This window comes from Drosophila subobscura, chromosome A (genome assembly GCF_008121235.1).
Source record: "Drosophila subobscura isolate 14011-0131.10 chromosome A, UCBerk_Dsub_1.0, whole genome shotgun sequence".
Classification (NCBI taxonomy): domain Eukaryota; kingdom Metazoa; phylum Arthropoda; class Insecta; order Diptera; family Drosophilidae; genus Drosophila; species Drosophila subobscura.
In genome coordinates, this window is record NC_048530.1 from 20,453,717 (window position 1) to 20,478,626 (window position 24,910).

General features: G+C 46.7%; 1 protein-coding gene across 8 annotated transcripts in view; it reads left to right on the forward strand.

Moving 5' to 3' along the window:
* The window catches only part of LOC117903411 (cAMP-specific 3',5'-cyclic phosphodiesterase), a 108,263-nt gene that overhangs the window by 28,460 nt on the left and 54,893 nt on the right, over window positions 1-24,910 (forward strand). For 3 of the 8 annotated variants that reach the window (XM_034815419.1, XM_034815420.1, XM_034815421.1), the window contains exon 1: window positions 10,856-12,120. The exons of 4 other annotated variants lie outside the window; for them this stretch is intronic. In XM_034815419.1, the coding sequence (XP_034671310.1) occupies window positions 10,871-12,120 (1,250 nt within the window). In that variant the 5' untranslated portion in view covers window positions 10,856-10,870. Of the gene's footprint in view, window positions 1-10,855; window positions 12,121-22,582; window positions 23,388-24,910 lie in introns of those variants that run through there. One more of the 8 variants, XM_034815424.1, reaches the window with a different exon arrangement.

Below are 24,910 nucleotides of genomic sequence, written 5' to 3' on the forward strand. Positions count from 1 at the left end.
TCCACAGGTAAAGACTTTGCCACTGCGAAGTGAAAGGGAAAATGGAGAGCAAAACAAGCGGGGAAGCCAGCACTGGCCACCAAGAATAAATAACTTAATTAATAATTAGAATAAAAACAATCTTACGCACGTTTATGTGCAACACAAAAAATGAGGATGCAGGACAGCCAGCAACTGCAACAGTTTCGCCTCAAGGGTGGAGCCGGAACGGATGAATATTCCACTCACAGACATAGCAATATGAGGGATTCGAGAGTGAAACGAAAGCGGAATCTGAAATGTGGCTGCTGATAATGGAAAGGGAAAGGGGAAGGGAAGGACAGACGAGAGACAGCCACAACAAACAGCTCGGGAGCTGCCGGGAAGAGCTAAGAGAAAGGCAGAGGAAGACAGCGCCAAAGAGGATTAAAGCAGAGCAGACCCTGCCCTGGAAACGAAAGGAAAAGGCTGAGTGGAGAGAAGATGAGTGCCGGAAGAGCATAGAAGCTGGAGGGCAGCAAGCAGAGGAACGAAAGGCAAACAAAGGGAAAGCCAGAGCAAAACTTATGGCCACCCAAAAAAGTTGCTGCCGCCACAAAAGAGAGCCCTAAAAAAGGAGGCAAGAAACTAGCCGACGAATTTCTCATTTACTCGTATGAAAATATGGAAAAATCAGCTGCAGCCGAACGAAGGAGGAACAAGCAAACTTTCCCAATGAAAGCAAACAAACAAATTTTGCAGCGAAAGAACGAAGAAAAAAAGTAAAGATAAGCAAAGGAAGACGCAAATTAAGGAACTGAAATTAAAGTTAAGTGGAAAAGTGAGCGAAAGGTACAGCAAAATGCAGATAAAAGTGGAGAAAGGCAAAGGAAAAACATAAACAGAAGTGCAGAAGGAAAGAAGACGAAACCAAAAGTGAAAGAAAGAAATAATTAAGCTGAAAATGAAAGTGGAAAAGGAAAACGCAGCTCGAAGTGAAGAAAGGCAAAGGGAAATGAAGCTAAAAGCGATGAAAACAAAACGGTAGTAGAGCTAAAAGTGAAGAAAAGTCAAACGAAAATGCAGCAAAAGAAAATCAAACTAAAAACGAAGAAAGGCAAAGGGCAAAATGAAGCTAAAAGTGCAGAAAAGTTCAATGGAAATGCAGTTGAAAGAGAGGGAAGCAAAAACAAAACTGTCGCTATTTTTCCACCATTTTAATTGTTGTAAAAAAAGTGCCCCAAAACGGCAAATGCTAATTGTTCAGCTCAAAAGATCTTTCTACTTTCTGGCCACCACCGAAAATGTAACTTAAATTGAAATTTAGTAATTGAAAGTCAAAACAGGAGCGGAGGCCACAGGCTTTGGCAGTCAACCCAATCAAAGGCAGACCTTTGCCTGTCCACATATAAGTATTAATCACAGCCACAAGGGGGAGTGCGTGGAGCACCCCATTTGAAAGTGATTTGATGAGCAGCAGCCAGCTGGCTGTGGCGCTCTGCGGGCGGCGCCTTTCAGTGCATCAGTTGCCTCCTACTTGGGCGTCATAAGCCAAACGCCTCAAGTGAAACAACACACAGCGGGGGGCGGCAAAAGATGATAAGAGAGGGAACAAAAAAACTACCAAAGGCACGAGGGAGCAGCATTTGTTGTTGGCTTTCATCTTTGCACGCTGCTCGTGCGCCTTTTGTCAGACAGGTGGCCACTGGAGCATACTTTTCGCTCCCACTGTTGGGAGCCAGCCTCTTCAGGGTCTACAGGCTGCTGCCGCTGCCGCTGCTGCTGATCCTGCCCCCCCCGCTGCCTTCTGCTACTCTTGGCAAAGTGAAATAATTTTTTGTTCTCTTTCGCTTCTTCATTTCATATTTATATTTGCTTTTGCTGGCTTTGGTTGTGCCCCCATCCTGTGGCATGCCTTGCTTGTTATTCATTGAATTATTATGTAATTGCCCCCAAAGTGGGGCGGAGTGACACGGAGGGCAGAGGGGGAGATGGGCAGTGAGATTGCCATCAGAAACATGTTAAATCGCCTTCAAAAACAACAAGCGAAACTCTGCCACAATTTATCGGTTTGCCTCTCTGTGTGTGTGTGTGCCTGTGTGTGTGTGCCTATAAATATTTTGATGGCAGAATAAGCGGCAGCTACAGCAACAAAAATGTGTACAAAAATGAGCAAAGCCAAAAGCAGACACTCACCTGTCCAGGCTCCCATTCAAGCAGCCACTTGATAAGGTCAATACAGGCAGCACCCACTACAATGGACACTGCAGCAAAGGGAACATCAAATACAAAGGGGAGGCAAATTACGAATATTCCATTAAATTCTATAAAAATATTCCTTCGAATGACAAATTTTATAGTTCATAAATGGCTTTAAAAAAGTAACGCAATTTAAACCAATTTCCCTCGAATTTTGTTTAAATTTTTTAATTATTTTCCCAACTTTTAAATTGTGGATAACAATTCTGGCAATAAAGTTGTTCGCATAATTAATAAATAAAAAGCAAAAGACAGCAAATGAGCAATGAGCTGATTAATGTCACATTTTGTTGTTACTTTGGTTTATTTTGTGCATAAATTAAAGAAATTATTCAACATTATCTGAGGCACCATTTGAATTTTTACTGTAACAAATCAAGTGAATATTTTGATCGATTTCTGCATCTCGGCTGACACTGACGTTCCCTTCGCACTGGTTGCCACTGTGCTGTAGCAATTTGCCACAATATAGAGCCCCATCTAGGCCCCCTTTAAACCCCTTCTATTCCTTGCTTGCCGCATGAAAGGCAAATGTTTGAAATGCGTCGCATGAAAATGTTTGCCTTGTGTCGCTCTCCCTCTCTCCCTCTCTCTCTCTCTCTCTCTCTCTCTCTCTCTCTGTGTATCATAGATAGAAGCCTCCACCTCCAAAGATCAACACATGCCCTCAACCTCCAACCCCCTCGACCCCCCGCGCCATCGCTCTCTTTAAAGCTTTCTGTGGAGCGCATTTTTGCCCATCGATTTTGCATTTTTCTTCTACCCTGAAATAAATTTCTGTTGTTCGGGGCCAGCTTTTGTGATTCCTTTCCCCTTATTCTTATTCTTCCTCCCCCCTGGCCGGGGGGGGGGGGCTCTCAATTGTTAACATTCTTGAACGGTTTGGGGCGCCCAAACGCCCTCCCCCCGGCGATGCCAACGAAATTGCCAAAAAATGTTGCACGGCATGTTGTGACCTCACTCACCTTGTCCGCTCTCGACGAATGACTGACTGAATGACTGATTGATTAGAGGGCGCGACTGGGGCGGGGGGGCGTGCCAGTTGCGTGAGAAGAAGTTGTTAGGGGTGGAGTCGGCCAGGGGCGGGGGCGGCTCTCAAGTGGAGTTTTGTTTCTTGTCAATTTTGTTGGGCAAAATGTTTCTATTATGGAAATGAATGATAACAGAATCGATCGCTGCTGAAAGGCAATCCAGAAGGCACAGAAATGCCCACAGAACAGGACGAGAAATCGATGAATTCCCACAGATAATAGTCCCAAGTTCTGGGGTTAAGAAAACAAAGAAAATTCTCACTTAATCGCTTTAAAAATACTTCCTAAAAGGCGCTTAAATCTGGAGAGGAGAATTCCTTTTTCTGTGGCATTCTGGCAGCATTGAAAGACTCGATTGCCTGGCCGTCAAGCAACTCTTTTTTCTGGCATTTCGTTTGCTTTGAGCCAATCAAATGTTGATCAAATTTAATTCAATTAATTTGTAGGAACATTCTTTGGGCTCCGAATCGAACCGAACCGAAGGTCACAGCCTGCAGTGGGAAATCAAACACAGAATTTCCTTTTATTTATTTTGTCTCTGTTTGGATATGGCTGCTGCTGCGGGGCAGAATATTTAATGAAAATACAATTAGAATGCATGACAACCAAGGCATTGGTTTTCGCTTCGCTTCTCTTCTCTCTTTTTGCTGTTGCTGTGTCTTCGCCTTCCCCCATTTAAATTGCACGATGAAAAATGTGCGGCATGTGCTCGACACAGCAGCAGCAGGAATAAAGCACAAGGCGAGACCAAAGGATTTCAATGAGAGTGGCAGCAACAGAAATGGAAACAGCAACAGAGACAGAGACAGAGACAGCAACTGGAAGCAACTGATAACCTAGAGAACATGTGCCTCGCCCTCTCCGCATTCAAAGAGCCATTAGAGCACGCCCTCAGGCACACTCAACCCCATCATCATGGTCGTCATCAAATTGGTTTTGTGGCTTTGTGGCGGCTCCAATCCGTTGTCTTGGAAGGGCTGGGCGGTACTGTCTTTAAGCGAATACAATTTTAAAGGCACAGCAAATAAATTAAGCAAATTTATGGCTGACCAAACCTGTGAGCCCAGCCATGCCCAGCCATCCAGCCTCCGCTCGCTCCGGTTCTCACCACTTTTCCGTGGCTTTGGCCGAGCGCCTGCCGCTGGCATTTGTTTCTTGTTTTTTTTGATTTATTTTTATTTATTTTCCTTCTTTTCTTTTGTGTATTTCTGAGCAGCACAATTATGCTTGAAGATGTGTGAATGAGTGTGCATGCCACACCATTTTGTTGTTGTGTAAACGTTGCAAATAATCCACCAAATTTACGCTTAAAGGGGAACACATTCAGCTGCAAAACAACTTCCAAGTCGTTGAATTATTATTTTGTTTTTAACAACGGAAAGTGCGAGCAACTAAAGAGCATGAATATGCATTTGCCAGCCATAAATTGCCGACAGATTCGCCCCTACAGCTGCTCCTTCTCCGCCTGTCGATTTGAGTGCATCTCAGAAGGAGAAATCTGTCTGGCTGTCCGGCTGTCACTTTGCCCGCCGAAAATGTTAACTAATTGCTGCTGCTGCTGCTGCTGCTGCTGCTGCTGCTGCTGCTGCTGCTCGTCTTTAAAGGGTTTTTGGTCTAGCCAAATATTTTGTTGCTGAGTGTTTGCCCCGCCCCCCAGGCAGAGTGCTCTCTTCCGCTCGAGTCGCGCGCTTCGTGTCGGTTTCCCTTTCATTTCGCTCGCTCGCTCGTTTGTTCGCTTTGTGTCTTTGATTGTCGTGTTACCTTAAGCCCCCCACACAGACCCAGACCCTGCCAGACCCAGACCCAGACCCAGCACAGGACCTCCTCCTGTGCGCAGCTTAAATAGGCTTAAGTAATGCCTGCAGCCAGGCGGCTGGGCCTGAAATCTGTCTGTAACTTTCTCGCAGTTCTCTCATTTCGTTTTGCGGCATTTCATTATTAATGGAACTTTGATTAAATTGCCAGCCTTGCGCCCCCGCTCTGCGCGACTCTCCGCTGCTCCCCAAATAGCCAACACAAAAGAAAAGAAATAAAAATGTTTCTCTGACAAATTTGGCGCAAATTAGCCAAAAGCGAGCGGCGCTCGGCATCCGTTTTTGGCTGGAAATTCTGCCTCCGAGCGCTGCAGCCAAATTCCCACTGAAATTCTCTGCCTCCCTCGCTCTCCCCCCGCCGCTTCGGTACATGGCAAATGCATTACACAGCTCCTGCAACCGGCCCCAAAACTCACTTAAGCCCCTCGCCCAATGAGCGTACAATTGATGCCCATAAGCCCAGAGCCACTCCTCCGCCACTCCGGCTGCCGGAACATGATTTCTGTTGTGCGTGTGTGTGTGTGTGTGCGTGTGTGTGGGCCACTATTAGACCATGGTAAGCCGGTTACCAAGGGGATATGCTCGGAGCTGCCCCGAAACTGTGGGCTGTGCGGAAACAAAACGTATGCCGTGATGAATAGCAAATTCCGAATGCACAAAATGCCCAAAATGCCCAAAATGCCGCGCAGAACAAATATTCCGAGTGCTAATGCAGTGCGCTGCATGCCAGATCATTTACGTGGAGTCTGAGCCCTAAAGAAGGTTTTTCTCTTCACTCAAATTATGGCAGAAAACATTTCTTTGAATTTTGTAAACATTATTCTTGGGTTCTGTGCATATTCTGTGCTGTCTTTCGATGGACAAAATGCATAATAATAACGCAAAACTCAACAAAAAGTACAACAAAATTTAAATTAAAAATTCGGCTTATTAATATTAAAGCAAACAATTAAATGCATTTAAATAGAAGTCACTTTGATGGCGCATATTCAATCAAAATAAAAATATGCACAAACAATAAATTACATTAAATCAAGGCTCAAGGCCTTAGTGGCCACAGCAACGCATATTTGTGGCAGCTTTGCCACATAAATAAATATTTCATTCAAATAAAGGAACATTGCAATTAAATATGTTTTGAATTTCGCGCCTTTATTAACAATTAATCGCTCATAAAAAGCATAAACACGGAAGAGCAGAAAAAGAAAAACTTTGCTGAAAGAAATGTCAATAAAAAGGGTAAAAAAAATGCACTAAATGCAGATTATTAAGAGACAAATATTGAGAGCTGCGGGGGGCATAGTTTGAGGCACCTTTGAAGACCTTCTTTTCTCTCTTTGTGTGGCTAAAAATTCCACTAACATATGTGGAGTTTATACACGCAGCAAACACAGCTAAGAGTGGCTCAAACGAGACTTTCCAGACACTTGTGAAGCCGCGCAGCTCAAAGTGGAGCTGAAACTGCATTTATGCCAATGATCACAGCACAAACTCAGACTCAAACTTAAACACTTTAAGCCGTTGAACAATTAGGTACAGAAAAACGAACATTTATTTAACATTTACTCGTTGTGCGCTTTGTTTTTATTCATTTATTTACGCATAGCCTGCAGGCAGCAGGCGGCAGGCAGCTCTGATAAAAATCATTGGCATGCCGCTTGGCAAAAAATATTTACCTCTATCGCTGTTGGCATTTTATTTTTTATTCTGTTGTCATCTAAGCGGCATCTCCCCCATGCCACGTGGAGCGCATTCCGTGCAAGAGAATTAAGTAATTTCATGGCGGCAAAAACATAAATTAGCCTTCAGGCGCTGCCTCATGGCTTTCGCTTTTAATGTTGCCGCGCGTGGCAGGAGGCCGGGGCAAGGCTTAGATGCTGATTCTACCATTTGCCAGAAGCTGCAAGGTCAGTGTCGAAGCCAATTGGAATGAACTTTAACGGCAGGCAGCAGCCGCAGCTCAAATGAGAATTGAAAGCAAAAAATCATTTGCCATTTTCATCTATTTTCATTTGTTTTCATCTACACTTGCCGCCATGTAATGCAGCCAGCACTCTGAAGCCAGTGGAATCGCTTTTCCAAGTCAATTAACATCCACTCGAGCTCAGTCGATGGGGGCAAAGTTATTGCCAAATCGAATCAAATTAGGGCCGTGCGTGCATTTATTTCAAAATGAATTACGACTGATTTATTAATGGGTTGGGATGGCATCCCACACACACACACACACACAGAGAGAGAGTGGGAGGGAGCTACGGATGATGCACAGATTTAGTAATAGAATTTTTTAGTGGCTCTGCGGCGCTGTGCTTAGTCAATTAGTGGCATTAAAATGTTTCGGACAAATGCCAAAAGCTAACACAAATTGCACATGCAACTCTCGCACACAGCTCGTCGAGTAGTTTGAATGAAGTTTGGGCAATAAGGTGCTGGCCACCCTGTTCCAACACAAAATTAAAGTCAACTTTCGGCACCGAACTCACATTTTTGCGGTAATTAAAATCAGCAATGCTGGCACATTTGTTGGCGAAAGTTATGCACACATTTAAGGGCTGAGAGGTTGAACAAAGTTACAAAGAAATGTCCTAAAATATGGCTAAATATAAACAGAGTTTTCCTTTAAGTTTTTGAATCAATACACAAACCAAAGCCAGCGCATTTGTCAGTGCAAAAGTGCAGCAATTGAATGCCTAGAAGTTGAAACTAAAATATAAAAAATAGCCCGAAAATAGAGCTAAATTTGTAGACAAATTTCAAAGAGTTTTCCTTTAAGGGGAGCCGCTCGTTGTGGCCAGTTCCGAGGCAGCTCTCACATGCCCTTTTGTGGTCTGCAAATTTTAAACCACATTTGCCTTGGCATTCATTTGGGCTGCGATGTGGGCCTGGGCTGTGTGGCATTCAAACGTGAAGTTGATGTATGGCTAATGATGTTGACAGTTCTTGGGGGGGCGTTGGGGTGTATGCCAGGAGTAAAGTTAACAAAAGAATGACGCTACGACTGAGGCGCCAACATCCTTTGTTATTGCCTTATTGCTTATTGCCTTTCGCCTTGTTTGCTCGTAAATGCAAATTGATTTCACCCGCTGATGGAGTGCCAAAGCAAAAAGCAAATCAAATATGCTGCGCGTAATAAATAACCCGAGCAATGTGTAATTCTCCGCGAGAGTGCTCCTCTTCCTGCCGCTTATCGTATTGCATGGCTGCACGGGGCGTATGCGTAATGCGAAATTGAATTGATTGAAAATGTTGCACAGTGCACACAATGGAAATGTTTACACCCTTTTGGCGCGAACCACACAACGGCAAGGGCAGCAGCCAATTGAGTGTTTTGATCAGTTCTTGGCGGGGCTACACCCGCCACGCGTCTCTCGCCACGCGTCTCTCGCCACTCGTCACTCGCTGTTTGTTTGCATTGTGGCACGCCGAGCATTTGTTGCTATTATTACGAGCATTTCTGTTGTTCTGTGGGGTACTTGCAGGCCGCTGCTCCGCTATTCTGTGGGGTACTCACGGACTGCTCCTCCAACTTTATTTGCATAGACATTGCCAATATTATGTGCTGATGCTGCAACTTGCCACTCACTCGCTCTCGCTCTCGCTCTCTCTCTCTCTTTGGTGCTGCAATTACTTGAAGTGTCACGCCCCAAGGCGGGGACATCCTTGAAATGTCGAAAAAAGCAGAAGGTGTAGGCGGAACAGCAGGCGGGGGGGCAGTGTCAACAATGCGGAGAGACGTGCTGCCGGCTCAATGCAGCGCCCCCTGCCCACTAGCCCCTCTACCTTCGCATTGTGTGGCCATTTCTCTGGTGGCTAAGCCAAAAGGTTTCACCCCCGCAAATTTGCATAAAATTGCAGCAACAATTTCGCTTGTGCCCTTTATCTCTGCGCGCGTGTGTGTGTGTGTGTGTGTGTGTGTGTGTCCGGCTGTGGCACAAATTCTTGTTCTGGGAATTTTGTGATAGGCAGCTGATTGCACCTGCCCACCACCCAAAAGAAGTCCCAACAGCAGCCTGACTCTGGCTTATGCAACAAATTGAAATTTTCCACACAATGCAGTGACTTTGGTGACTCGAAACTGTGACTGTGAATGAAAGAAAAGCGAAATGAAATCAACCAAAATGTATTTGAATTATTTCTTGACATTTTTATGCATCGAAAAACTTGCAAAAAGTTTAATTCTTTAATTTAGTTAATTAAGTAGCGCTTTTATGCAGCAAAAACTAGTTTTTTGTAGAGGAACTTTGAGCCAGAGTCATCTTTTTTATGGGAGCTAAAGTGCCTGGGAGTGGGAGCTGCCTGCAGCCTTTGTGTGAGCTGACCCCCGGGGCAGCCCGGCACCGCCTTTGACTTATAGTTTTCCTTTGAATTCCTTTACCAGCTCCAAGCCCGAATGTGTTTTCGCAATCAAAAGGCGATAAGACTGTGCCACCTGGCAGTGGGCGAAAGTTTCTATGGCAATGAGTGCTCGTTGCTCGCCGCGCGGAGTGCATTGCGAGAGTGGAGCACAGTGGAATCACATTTAAAATGATTGCTTATTGATTACCATTTGGCCAATGAATGCCATAGAAAATTACGTAGGGGCCTTGCGGCAGGGTCCTTCAAATCAAATCAAATACAAAAAGAAAAAGAAAAAAAGGAACTTGAAATATCGCGATGTTCCGTCCATTGCGATGTTGCCTGGGCAACGACATTTTTGCGCAGAAATTCCAACCTTCTGCCTCGGCATCCTGTTGAGCCGTGGCTCTGGTCTGGAGCCAGCCGGTAATCGAGTACGAAAAAGGGAAAACCTATGGGAATGGGAACACGGGGAAAAACAGGAAAAAGTGCAATATAAATCACAGTTTCCGCATCAGTAATGCAATCAAAGTCTCTTAGTTAATGAGCTGTGGAGTGTTGCTTTTGCTCTTGGGCGGATTCCTGCCTGCCCAACTGCCTTCCACCTCCTTCCGCCATCAATTAGTGGATGTAAAGTGCAGAAACAGCTCCACGAGTCTCGGTCACAGTTCACAGGTTAATTATGCAGCTTGTTAGAGTACACAGCACCCACACCCGCCAGGCATAACCAAACCGAGCTGCAAGAAAAACAAAAAACAGCAGCGCCAAAAAATGAAAACCACCCAAAAAAAGAGAGAAGAAAATTGAGCCAAAGGCGCTGCTGCTTGGGGTTGGCAGAGGCTCGAGCTGGCGTGGAGTTCTGGGGCCAGAACTTGCTCGAGTTCAGGTTCGAGTTCGAATCAAACATGCTCGCGCTGCTGTGCAGCTGTAGGCCCCTATGGGCTGCCATAGCCAGCGGAAAAAACTGTCCAAATGGAAGAGTTTTGGAGTTCTCTATAACTTACTTTCGGTTTATAAATATTTCAACATTTTTTTAAAGATTCGACAAGTTTTTGCTTTGCTGTTAGGTCCTTGGGTTCCACTTTAAATCGACTTTAAATTCCACTCTCTCTCTCTTTCTCTGTCGCTCTTTGCGTGTGTTTTTGTCACTTTGTGGAGTCGAAAGTTTCTTCTTTTTTTTGCGCTCTGTTTAATGCGCGCGTGTGCTGCTGGTCCACAGAGATGTCGTTCAGCTAATTACCGTATTCACTCGCATGGAAATGTGGAAAACATCTACCCCCCACCCCCCTGAAAAGTATGCAGCAACGTGGCAAGAGAGTATACCATAAAATGAGAGCCACAAACTTGACCTGAAACTGATATTTTAACCTTTAAACACAAACATTCTGTTTCGCAGCAAAAAAATAAAAATTAAAAATAAAAGCCAAAAACAAAACCAAAACGTAACAAAAAACCACCTGAAAACAAAATAAAATGTCGGGCAACAGCAACGACAGCAATGGCAATGGCAATGGCAATGGTGGTGCAGGCCAACAGAAGCCGGCACCACCGCCGCAGTACATAATAACGACACCCAGCGAGGTGGATGCCGAGGAGTTGCGCTCCATGGAAATGGACATGGAACTGGGCTCGCCGGGTGGCAGCGATGACAGTGTCTTTGCCAGCACATCCACAGCCACAGCCACAGCCACAGTGGCAGCGGAACAGAAACACCTGCAGCAGGTGAAGCACAGCCAGCAGAAGTTCAGCAGCCAAACGTCCAGCTCGAGCACCACCAAGGTAGCCGTCGCCACGCGCTCCTATTCGATGAGCAGCAGCAATCTATCGTCCATACAGCAGCAACAGCAACAGCACCAGCAACAGATGCAGCAACAGCAACAGATCATACAACAGCAGCAGCAACAGACCCAACAGAAGATCATCTCAAGTTCGACGCGCAGCCAGAGCCTGCAGTCGAGCACGGTCGTGGGTGAGCAGACCCTGCAGCTGAGCGCCAGCGCTGCCGCTGCGCTCGCCCAGCAGCTGAAAGCGCAGTCCTCGACGTCGATAATCACCAGCGAGCAGCGGACGAGCACGAGCACGAGCAGCAGCAGCAGCACACGGTACATGGCCAGCGGCACCAGCAACCAGCCAGCGGCAGCGGCAGCGGCAGCGACCTCCGCCAGCTCCACCACCACCGCCAGCAAGTCAAAGTTCCAGAGTTTTCTGCAGCAGCCGGAGGGCGGCTCGCACGGCTTCCTCACCGCCCACCAAAAGCATGTGCGGCAGTTTGTGCGCTCCACGTCGGCACACTCGGAGGCGGCCGCCGGCATGACACCGGTGAGTGGTGCCAGGCCAGAGAAATGCATACGCAGTGCCTCCACCCAGATCGACGATGCCACAGCGGCCCTAGGCGATGGCAATGGCACTGGCAGCAATCTATCCGACAGCTCCGCCGCTGGGGGATCCATGCAGCTGTCCATGTCCAAGCTGGGCCTGCAGCAGTCCTCCTCGATCCTCATCTCCAAGTCGGCGGAGACCATCGAAATGAAGAGCAGCAGCTCGGCGGGCATGCGCACCCAGCTAACCCTGAGCGGCGGCTTCCTGGCGCCACCCAATCGCAAGATAACCATCCTCAGTCCCATCCATGCGCCGCCGGGCCTGCACGACATGCTGAAGCGTGCAGGCCGCTCGCCCCTGTCGCCCAGGATCAGTTTCCCCGGCAGCGAGACGGATCTCTTTGGGTGAGTGTCATACGAATAAGAGATGGGTCCCAAAAGCACGCTTCGAGCTGAGTGTCAAGACGTTCCTTTCATCTATCACACAACCAAGTGGCAGGCTGCTTCCTTGCAGCTACCCAAACTTGTGCCCCAATTTCTCCTCAATCAATTTGTGTGCCGTTGGCTAATGAACTTGTTTATGGCCATGTCGCATGTCGGCTTTCCAGGACTCTGGACTCTGGTGGCACATTGAACTCGCTGCTAATTGTTGACTTGTTGTTGCAAATTGCTTGGGGGCCAGACCCATCGTTCCGTCAGTCGGGCGAATGTCACTGGCAACGCAGACTCCCGCCCACAGCCAGTTGCCGCTTGTCTCTGGTTTCTCGCGGCGTTGTCAGCATGCCAAAAATGTTTGTCATAGTCGTATAATTAAATTTAAATGTTTTTAATTTTTCGTGCGCTGCGCACCGTGCCCCTCCGCTGCAGATATATTAGTAACATCGGCCAGAGCACAGCCATAAGAAAAAAACAGCAAAGGGAGAGGAAAAACAGAGAAAAGATGCGAATAATTTTAATGAACCCCAGAGAAAGGTGTGGCAAGGGGGTGTGGCAGGGGGCAGTGGTTGGGTAATTGAAGCTGCCAGTCCCTGAACATTTCGTTTCCTTTCGTTTTCCTTTCGACTGCGCAGCGCTGCCTTAAAAGGAAAATCGTAGGAGAGCGGCGAGCGAACAGGGCAAGGAGCAACTTAAACAATTATTGGCATTATGTCCGTTAAATGTATTTCAATTTAATGGCCAGCACCAGTAAAGTGAAGGAAAAAAGCAAAGCGCTGGGCAGAGGGTGGGGAGAGGGGGAGCGGGGAGCTTAAAGCCGATTAAATGTTAATAAGAATAAAATATATGCACAATAATCCAGAGCATATTCTGTTAATGCACAAATAAATCAAATGATTTATTATTATTACTCGCTAATGGACGGGGCGACAGGCCCAATGCTTGCCTTTATTTATTGTGCTGCAACGTCAACGAATTTCAAATGAAATTAACATAATTTGGCATATTATTTTAGGCATGAAATAGATAGAGAATCACAGTCAAAAACATCAACAAAACTTCGCACTTACAACTTACATCAAATACGGAAATAGTGGACAAAAAAACGACACGAAATGTTGAACATTTATTGAAGCAAATGTTCGAGTTCGCAGAATTGTTATTTGTTGACTTTTGGAGCTGCGCAAAAGTCGCCAGTGGCATGGGAAAATCATTTAAATTCTCAGTTGAATTTACAGCAAAACTGACTTCAGCATTTAGTTAGTTAGCTGAGGGGCAGGCCGTGTGCCATCTCGATCTCAGCTCAGCTCTCATTTCATCTCATCTGGGCTGCCTTTTTGGGCTGCCCCGCTTCATCCACCTGTTAGTCCTGCCATTAATTCCTAAATCAAAAATTCCCTTAGGAATTATGAAAATGGGGGCACATGCCCCGGGGGCATGCCAGTGCTGTGGCACAGTCAAGGAATTTTAGGGGCTGCCCGTGCCCGTGCCCGTGCCTGTGCCTGTGCCTGTGGCTGTGGCTGAGGTTGGCAGCAGCGACTTTAAAAATCCAGACAGTCTCTACGGCAGGCCGCAACATTTGCATAGCTTTTGGCCACAAAGACACAGTTCCAACCCCCACACACACACACACACACACACACGCACACACACATACCGCAGGCAGGCAACAGAGAGCAAGATAAATCTCTGGCAGAGCTCAAGGCTCAACTTTTGGGCTCTTTTTGTGTGTGTGTGTGCGTGACTTATGTTTACAGTTTATTTATTATTAAAAACATACAGACAAATGCCACGAAAAGTAATAAATATTATTATTGTTGTTGCATAACAGCAGCAGGAGCAAAACAGGAGCCAAACAGGAGCAAAAAAAACAAAACCAAAAGGGAGACTCAGCTAATGTGTCTCTCGCTCTCTCTTCATATTTAAACTTCAATTTGGTGGGCAATCTTTAGGCTATCAGGGGATCAAACGGGGTATTCCCCCAGCGAAGTGTGGCAAAAAAGGTCTCGGGTCTCGGGTATCGGTGTCGCTGACTAAAAGCTGCACTGTGGCCATGCCCCACTGGGTTTTGCATATATTCAGCGATTTTCAACTGAATTTGGTTAGGTTTTTGGAGGGTGGGGCAGCGAGAAAGTGTTTAAGATTATTGCCGAATAAAGATTTCGCTTTGTTTGTGTATTTCTCGACTGTGTTTATGTCTGCGAAAACTATTTTAACCTAAGCAAATTAATTGTGTGCTTCTATTTCCATTTATTTCTACTTTCTATACATTTTTTGCTCGTGTAATTCATTTATTTGTCGCTCAATTAAAGCCAAAAATTCATGCCTAAGGGTCTGCTGTCCGTTAACCACTAACTTCATTCTCTTTGCCCTTAAAGAACTCGACTCGCCGCTGTGTAAGCTCTCCGGCATTACGCTGCCTCTTACTTACTGGACATCTCCGGGCTGGCTGCTCGTTGCCCCCTGCCCGGCCCACACTTTGCAACTCGCAGAAAGTTGTTCCGAAAAGTGCGAGAAAGATGCTGGCAGAGCAGCGCAGACCCGCAACGTTGATACTGTTGCCAGAACCCCAACCCCAGCCCAAAGCCAAAGCCAAAACCCAACGCCCAAACCCTTTTTTTTGTTGCTGTTCGGCGATGTCCTGACGGCAGGCCTGACCCCGGCCCGTAGCCGTACAATGTTTGGCATGGCAGCGCGTGCTTTTGTTTGCATATTGTATTCGCGGAGTCCTTCGTCCTTCGTCCTACTCCAGAGTCCTTCTCCGCTCGAGTGTTGCATACTTTCAGGCGCTAATGAAGGCATATTTGCGCAGCTCCGCTGAATGGATGGATGGCTGGGACACAGCAGGGGCGGATGCTTTATTGAAGTTTCGGATATTAGAGAAGTGTCCACAGTTGGCAGTTGCCTTCCTCCCGTCGCAGTCTCTGTCTCTACATCTTGTCTTCTTCCTGTGCCTGTCCAACACTGGTTTCGTCTTGTTATTTGCCACCTGTCGCACGATGCTTGACTTCATTCTCCTGGCAGCGCAACTGCCGACTGGCTCTACATATGTTTTGACCTGTTTGCCGCTGCCCCTTAGCTCTCTCTCTCTCGCGCTTCTCCTGGCCCAACTGCCAGCCAGTGTTGCCCACTGCCCAACTACACGGCTTTAAAGTGCAATTTTGTCAACAAATTGCACTCTTAAATTCACTTTCAAACGGCATATCACGGCCAAAAACAATCGACTGCGCGTATCTGTGATATTTTTGCGTTGGTTGCCATGTCATGTCGGTGGGGGGGAAACCAATTAAAATGGAAGCACCGTTAAAACATATTTTACGCTAATTAGAAGGCATTAAATCAACTATAAATTACGCCTCCTAAATAGCCTCCCGCCCAACAGACGCTCCCCCCACTGTCTGTCGGCATTTTGCCTGGCATTTTCTACATAATTTATGCCCTGCCGCTTTATTGTTGATTTTCCTCCATCATTTTGCGTGGAATTTTATGCAAAAATGCAAACCAAAAATTGAGTTAAGTTGTTAATTAGCATAAAACGTTGCAGCAACATGCTCGTAATGCACTGACGAAGCATCCAGCCTGCCCAATCCGTTAATGCTGACATTACAAATATTACGCATACGACACGTGTGACATTGCTGAAGGTGGAAACCTCTGCCGGGAGACGCTGATGGCCATTTGAAGTATGACCCAAAAGATAAAGGCAATCTGAGATGGGTAAGACAAACCTTGAGGGACAGCGAGAGACAGAGACAGAGAGGGCGGGGGAGAGAGGCTTGAAAGTCCCAAAGGTGAAGAGAAAAGCAATGATAATAAACACAGGACCATCCACAAGGAGAGGGACAACCCAGAGATGTGTATTCTGGGTGCTGGCAAGGGCAGGCAGTAATTTATTGCATTTTGCAGGGCAAGGGGCTGCCAAAAATTGAAATAAAGCGAGGACACGTAGGCAAATCGGCGACAAATGAGCCAAGCGGCACACCAGAATTTGTACCCAACTTATTTGCCTTCATTTGAACACTTAATTCTGCTTTATACTGGCCATTTGATGGGAGCTGCTTCCAGCTGTTTCGCAGCTTCAATAAGTTCAGCTTTTTATTTGCAGCCATCTCTTTGGCGTTTTCTAATTTTCCTGCCAGCTTGGAAAGAGATAAAAAATAATTGTGAATGCAGCGACCACCCATGGGGTTACGTTTCATTTTGTTGTCTCTCTATGTCTCTATCCCACTTGTCCACCTGCTGAGCTTGCAACGCTTTTTGCTGCTGCATTGGGGGGCAGCGTTCAGTTGCTCTCCCGTGGGGCAGAGCCAACAGAACAAGAGCGAAAATCCCGTCAGACTCCACGACACTCTGTGCGATAAATCTGCTCCGATTGTTGCTTGACAAATGAAAAGTTGAAATGCTTGACCAAACTTTTGTCGTCGAGAGCTACGAAAACATTTAAACATTTTTGAGTGCCCGCAGGCAGCCACTGAGGAGTGGAGGAGGAGGAGCAGGACGAGTCATGTGTGAATTTTAGCTAACAATTTGCATTATGCATAATTGCTTTGTTTCTAAATTGAAACGAATTAGTTTCAATGAAACTAAGGAAAATTTAAGGCCAGCTTTTGCGTGTAACTACAGCTAACAGGGTCTAAAGGTACAAATCTATCCACGAATAAGTTGACTAAAAGTATCATAAATATGCCTGAAAATGTATTTTAGGATGAACATTTTAGCAACCTTTTGCACATAGATCTGCCGAAAGCTCTGCGAAGCTTCTCAAAGCTGTCAGCAAGCATAGCAGAGAAACCCACCCGCCAAGCTTTTCACCACCGCCCAAAACTTGCACATTTTCCACTCAGCTTTTAGCTGCGCAGCTTTTCCGCGACTAAGCTTCGGTGCAGAGCTTATCAGACAGAGCACGCTGCGTGCACAATCGGAAATTTGTTGTTAGTGGTCAGGATTGAAGAGCTTAAAGCTGCCAGGGCAGGGACAGGGGCAGGCGGTGCCTTAAGGCAATTCCCAGACATTACATTTTCCTTTGAAACGAACGAATTCCAAGCACAAGCCAACAACATTCGGCGATGATTAGGTAAAAGAGAAATCTCTTGGCTGTCTCCCATCCCATTTCTCATTTGACTGCCATAATTCAACGGTCTTTAATTGTATATTTAAATGTAATAAACTCCCCAATGTACAACACACGACACGCAACTAATTGAAAATTCCCTTTTTCTCTTCTCTCGTTTTTTACAGGTAAGTTTTCCCTCTTTTTGGCTCTGATTACCGATCCGACGTGTGCCGCGGGTAAGCTCCCCCCTCACCATTGGCTCTGACAGAATCCGAGAGCGATTTTATTGCGTTAAATTGCGCTTCCCCTTTGCCGTGTGTGTGCTGCCGCTGACGTTGCGTATACGCAGTGTGCAACTGGTTGCAACTGCCACCCGAGGGCGGGCAAAACAATCAGCAACACGTTGAACCTTGGCATTTTCGCTCTGCGTTTTTACGATTAACTTTTTGGTGTGTGGCAGATTCGGGGTTCCGGCTTCTGCCACACCTGGCGGCAAGTGCAACAGTGGCAGCGGCAGCGGCAGCGCCACAAAACGAAACGTAAAATGAGAGTCGAGCGTCGAGCGTCGAGCGCCGAGTGCAATTTGTTTGTCCACGATCCCGCCTCCAGCTGGCAATAAAGTTAACTGCAGCATAACCCAAATGGAGAAACGTGTGGCAGGGGCACGTTGCTGGCAGCAGCGGGGGGCGTGTTGCACACGCACATTCGGGGGCGTCAAAGCGCAGGAAATTGAAAAAAAATCAAAAGGAGCAGCACAGAAAAAGGACATTAATGGAACGTTAACGGCAGCTCCACGAGCTCCATGTGTGATGCAAAATGTTTGCGAAATCCAAGGACAAGGACAAATATTTGTGCGACAGGCAAAGGGATTATTTTGTTGCATGGCTTAACAAACAACAATCAAAGTGCCAAAGTGTATATTAATGAGAGGTCTTCACATTCCCTTCTGCAGCCAAGAAAAAGCCAAACAAAAGCTGCCAGTGGAAGGTAGAAAATGGAAAACATTTAATGCAATTTTGCCTGTCAAAATTGTATCCGCTGCTGGTTTGGTTTTCCTCAGAAAATTCATCATTTCGGCAGCCATTTCTAGGGCTTAACAATATGGAAACAAATCCGAACCAAAGACACGAAATAGAAATCGATTTTGGTGGCTTGTTGTGTCTCTTTTTATGTCAAAAATGTATCAGTGAAGATTCTGTGGGCAGCTCCGATGTGTTTTTATTTCAAATTACAATTACAAATACCAGAAATATATCTGTGAAGATATTTATTACAATCTCTCTGGTGAATAATTAGTAATAACCAAAACCGCTTGAAAGTTGTTTAACAAATATTTGACTCCATGGCAGTCCAGAAATCTCTCAAACAAACAACATGAGGAGCACTCCACGGGGGGCGGTATGTGTTATGCACAGACTCCCCTCCCTTCTCCCTCTTTTCTAGCCATCCTGCTCTTCGTATCTGTTCAGCCAGCCCCCTGGGTGCCATTGCCCATCCATTAGTTTTGTGTTTTTTTCGTGTTGTGTCCGTGTGTCCTTTCCCTTTGTTGTTATTGTTGCTGGGCTGTTTGTCAAAGCGGCCGTGGAAAAGTGGATGCGGACAGAGGGGGCCACAAAATAGTATCAAAATAACATCGAAGCAGCCAACCAATAGACGAAGTTTAGATACGCTAAAACAAGGGAAAAACTTTGAGTAATTCGTTTTTGGTTATTTTATTGTAACAGAAAATGTTGGCAGATTTCATGTGGAATTTCTTCTTTTATTTTTAAAAACAATTCATAAAATATTCGTACTTTTCTCTCGCTGAAAGTCAGTTGGAGAGTAACGGCCCATCGTGAGTGTCTCTCTCTCTCTCTTGCTCTCCTTTCTTTGACAGATCTCTGGGCTGTTTATGCAAAAGACCAAAATTGCGATAACATCTGGCTGGCTGGCTGGCTGGGTGGGTGGTTGGCTGGCAGTTTGGGCAGGGAAGCCATAACCATAACACGAACAATTTCCCTTCCTTTGCTCTCCTTTCGTTTCGTTTTCCTTTTCTGTTCCTTTTCCAACTGAATGGATAAGTGTCGCTCACCTGAGGCCCCCCCGGGCCCCATCCTTTGCAGTATTTAGCCACTTAAGGCATTGGGCCAGGCTCCTGGCAAAATGGTAGCAAATTTTCATTAGAGCCTCTGTAAAGCGGCTTCCATCTTTGATGGATAACTCTCCCAGCTGGCTGAGAGTCGGAGGATAATTGCAATCCGAGCCCGAGGCTCATTTCAGTCCACTCCATTGGGCTACCGTGCCCAAGTGGAGCGGCGCCTTTGTTTATTTTTATTGGCCCGAAAGAAATTTGAAACTTTGCGTTGACCCCCAGCTCGTGCCGCAGCACCTTGAGGCACCTGGGGCAGCAACTTAAGAGCTAATAACAAAATGCCAGCCAGGCCATCAGATCCCTGGGATCCCAGGGTGGCCCCCGGAGCAAGTGCAGCATTGGGTTACCCCCGTGTGGCACGAGGCGCTCTCGAGTGGCGGATGCTGTGGAGGGGCCAACTAATATAGCCATCAGAATTGCCTCGTGCCTCGTGCCTCGTGAAGAGACTGATTTAATTACACCAGACAACAGACAACAGAGAGCGGGAGAGAGCATTACCTGAGTATAAATGTCAATAATTATCTGATGGATAGGGGGTTCCAATGGGTCACATTTAGACCCCGATTGATTCGCTTTCGAATTCTGTTAGCCCCAAAGCCTGTAGTCCAGTGTTTAGTGAATACTCAAACCACTTGAGTTCAATTCTGCTGCGTTGCCTGCTGCTGCTGCTGTTGCTCTGGCTCTGGCTCTGCGCTGCTCTGCTCTGCTCTGCCGCCGCGCCCATCACTTGACCCAGCTTAGGGGGCGGCGGCTCAATAACAAATGCAAATGCACTTCAGCCGGCCCAAGAGAGTGTGTGAGAGAAAGAGAGAGAGAGAGAGGCGCTCTGGGTGCCGGCTGACTGTAGGGGCGCTGCTGTGCGTACGTAAAGTTTTCAAGTGCAACGCGCAACAACAACAACAACAACAGTAGCAGCAGCAGAAACAGAAACAGAATCAGCCGTGGAAGCAGTGCGGCAGCGATAGCACAGCGACGCTTTAAGAGAGCCCGGCACGGCACTTGTTTTCAAAAAACAAAGAGCGCGCACCTTTCTGCGCAAAAGAGAGGCACAAAGAAAAGGGAAAGAGAGCGCGTGCACTGTGTATCGTGTCCAGCAGAACACAACAAATAAATAATAGAAAAACACGAAACATAAAAGTAAATAACAACAAAAGATAAGAAAGATTAGGATGAAACAGAACTAGAAAGCAATCCGAAAGAAGAGAGTGCAAAAAATTAGGGGCACCTAGGCGCGCGCTGCTTCGCTCATCTTTTTCCCTGCTCTGCTCTGCTCTGCTCTGCACCCAAAACACTCTCTTAGAAAACATAGCATGGCAGCGACGCTGGCGTCTACTACTATTTTTGCGCATTTCATTCAGTAGCAGAAGAGCGCAGAGTGCTAATCTAACGAACAGTGGATGCGCTACCTCAGACCAGTATACAGCGTGAGAAAAAAATGACTAAATCAAGAGCGAAATTGCTTTTTCTATGTTATGAAATAACTAACAAAAAAATCAGGCATATTATTGGATGTTTATGTTCATTTATATGTACATACATAAGTGGAGTGCTACATACATTATTTGGGACATATATTAAGTCCTCTTTTAACGTATATTTATTTATTAGTTTTACATTATATTCCGTTCCATTCCCTCCCCATTTCTTGTTAAGCTTTTGGCTGTTGCAACCAGCCGATTGCAAATTCGTGCATACTCGCCAGCTGGAGGCTAGACAAATCAAAGAGTATCGCTTGGCTGCGCTGCCGGCGTCATTCGGTCTCCACACAGCTTCCGCTGGCGGCGTGCTTTCGCCTCCACGCTTTCGACTTCGACTTTTCCATCGCCATCACCCTCTCTATCTATGCGTGGTCTCTTTCACTTCGTTTCATTCCCACTCGCTTCTTCGGACGCTCTCTGTCACTTGCTTCGCTGCCGCTGCGTCTGTTCCAGCCGCCTCTGCCAGGGTGTACTTATGTAAGGTGAGACCAGCTCAGCGGGCGGTCTCTTAATGGTTACCTAATTCCAACAGTCGTATGCGTATGCTTACGGTCATGAATCTGTATGTTTGCCGTTAGATCATGTATGTACATACATATGTATTATTTCGGTTCGGGTGTCGTTTCGTTTATTCTGTTTTAGACAAAGAGAGTCAGGTGGAAAGAGAGAGAGAGAGAGAGTGTGTGATAACACGTTAGGCCAGCTAAAGAGCGGAATGACCCCACCGTGCATGGACATGCCATGGACACACTCTGCCTGCTGCTGCTGCTGCTCCACTCCCCATATCGTTTTGGCGCTGGCTGGCTGGCGCTGGGCGCTGCTTGGCTTCTGTTCTGTCCCTCTGCTTAATGTCGTGCGGTCGCTGCAGCTGTGAGCATCGCACGCGTTTACCGTTTACCGCTACACACGCCAGAAATTCCTTTTTGCGCTTCCGTCGTCGTTGCGTTGCCATCTTCGCACCCGTGTGTCTCTGTGTAGGCGCGCGCGCTCCTGCTCTCCGTGTGTCTCCGTGTGTGCAGTGCATGGGAGACAACAACAAAAACAAACAAACAAAAAATTACATTTATATTAGGCATTTTTTTGACAATTTTTTTTGCAAGTGTTTGAAAAATTACATAAAAAAGCAGTGCCAAAAACAGTTATCCAGCAGCAGCAGCAGCAGCGGCTGAAGCAGCACTCAAATCAAAGCAGCAGCCGCCGCCGCAGCGGCGCAGCAGCAGCACCAGCAGCCACGACCACAACAACAACAAGAATAACAACGACAACAACAAGAACCAGAGAAGCCGCTTATCAAATGCCGCGACCGCGACGTCGACGACACACGCCGCCTGCGTGAGCGTAAGCAGACGCGTACGCGTGTGTGTGTGTCTGTGTCTGGCGTGTGCTGTGTGTGTGCAAGCGGGAGAGATTGCCTCTGACTGCGTGCGTGTGTGTTTGTGTGTGTGCGGGTGGCCGGGGTAAAAGTTTTTGAACTGGCGGCCAAAGGTGACGACGACGCCGCCGCCGACGTTGCCGCAGCGCCGCAGCGTCAAAGGCGCAGCCAGAGCCTAACGCCAGCAGCAGCAGGAGGAGGAGGAGGAGGAGAAGGCCCCGCAGCGGGAAGAGAAGTCACTGGAGGATCAGTCCGCTCAAGAAGAGTAGTGCCCGCAGCATCAACAGCAGCAAGAGAAACAGTAATCCCCGCTGCAGCCTCAGCAGCAGCATCAGCCGTAAATCCCGCCGTAGAAACAGCAGCTGCAGCCGCAGCAGCAGCAGCAGCAGCAAGAACCTCCCCAGCAGCAGCGACCACTGTTGCCGCAGCCACACAGACAACAACTACAGCAGCGGCATTTCGATCGCGACATTTGCTCAAGGCCACCGCCAAAGTGAAGAAGAAGAAGAAAAAGTGGAAGCAAATAAGCTTTGTGGATGCATCGCCTGCAGCATCAGCAAAGGCAACAACAACAACAAACAGAGGAACAGACACCGCAGCAGCAGGGACGATACAGCTGCAACGAAAACGCTCCACCTGCAGTGCACCACCCGCTTTGGGCGGACAAAGTCCCCAGCCACCGCCGCACCTGGCTGCCCGCCGACTGAGCAAATTCCTGAAGCAGAGCACCAAAGCCGGCAGAGCGGCCCAACCCAACAACAACAGCAGCAGCAGTGCAGGAGCGGCACTGGCAGTAGCAACCGGTGGCGTGGGAGGAGGAGCAGTCAAGGGAGGAGCAGCAGCAGCAGCAGCATCTGGACGTCGCAAATCCTCGGCTGCCTCGATTATCGCAGCAGCGGGACTCGATCTGTGCAATCTCTCGAGTCGCCACAGCAGCAGCGGGACAGCGGGTACTGTCGGGACAGGGGGAACAGTAGGAACCGAGGAGAATTCGACGACCCTAACGGGCGGTGTGGGAAGCTCCCTCAACAACAACAACAACAACAACTGCAGCAGCAGCGGCAACAGCAACGGCAGCGGCTGCGGCACCGGAGCTACCGGCAATACCTCAACGTCAACGTGGTGCGGCAGCATCAATTTTCTTGTGTATATGGTGTGCTCCTTCTGCTGTTGTTGCTACAATTTTCGGAGTTCGCCCACAAGGTGAGTGAGAATTCGAGTTCGAACTTTCGAATGAGTTTCAGAATCAAAGATTTAAGCCTCAGGAAATGCCGTTTGAATTCCAGTTATCCCTCCTCCATGACTTTATATTCTTTCATTATTAGTTTGTGTTTTCATTGAACTCCAAGTTTCCTAATAAATAGCTTTCGGTATTTCCTTGTGAGTAGGGATTTTCGATTTTAGAATATGGTGCAGAGGGAATAAATTTGCCATATTTAATTATTAAATTAAATTAAATTACATTTATTATTTTTGCTGCATGTGATGTTCATTATAGACATGAATACTTTTCGTTGTCAGATCTGGTGGCACTCTTGCTCCACAGAACCCCCCACCAGCGCCCAGCGATCCACTCTCCGATATCTATAATTAAGTTGTTAGAATTCTATTCATAAACTCTTTATATTCGTCTCCACAAGCATTTCATTACCCTGCAATCGGCGTGAGTGTTGCTGTGTGTGCCATTTGTTTAATAAAGCATGACCTACGGATGGTTTTGGTTGGTGTACAGATCCCTCCCCTCCCGAACATGCAAAGCTTCGCTTATCTAAAAAAAAGAGCATGGAAATAGAGAAACACGAAAACAGAAATGAAAGAAACAAAATTGAAAAGCAACAACAAAATTGCAAGCAATTTGGCGGGAGAGATTATTATATGTAGCAGCACACGATCGCATGTGGCATACAAATGTGGAATGAGAATAATACACGAGAGGAGGAGGGGGAGGATCGCATCAAATACGATTATAGGGCGGGGATATCTCGTGATCTGGATTGCTTAATGAATACTTTACTTATATTTAATGATGCAAATCTGGAAATATCTTTAACAAAGAGTTAGCCATAAGTCGCATGTGTGCTCCCATTACTTCCGCATATATTTTAATCGAGATGCACAAGTGAATGCCGCAAAAGGGAAGTAGCAATATTATTATTACCCACAAATCATGTAACATAGCTCTTTAGAACTGATAGAAATTATATGCTAGTTTTACTAGATACAAGTTTCGAAAATTTAAATTTAAGTGCCTAAAATGTTAAATCGAATTTCAGAAATTTGAGAGAAAATTGTAACCTGCGAACGGAAACGGCAGACGGTGCCGGTACCCGATACTCACTTTGAAGTATTCGTAATCAGAATCAGAAAATCTCAAATTGTGAGGGCATTTCCTACTCCTACTCGACCCTCCCACCCCACATATCTTCGGCTCCTGTCTTCCTTTGTCTGTCTCTCTCTCCCTGTCTCTGTTGCTCGCACTGTAGCATCAAGTGTCCAAGCAGCCGCCCAGCAATCCACATAGCCATAAGCTGTTTGCTATGAAACCCACTTGGGACTAATTATTGCCCTGCCATTCCCAACATCCACTTCACCCAATATCCATTTGCCCCCTCCCCCTAACGGCAGACTTAGGAAGAGGAAGAGAGAACTGTCGTCACACATCAACTGTTGTGTAAAGGGGAGGTGGGTGGAGAAGGAGAAGCAGGGAAAGAGAGAGAGAGAGAGAG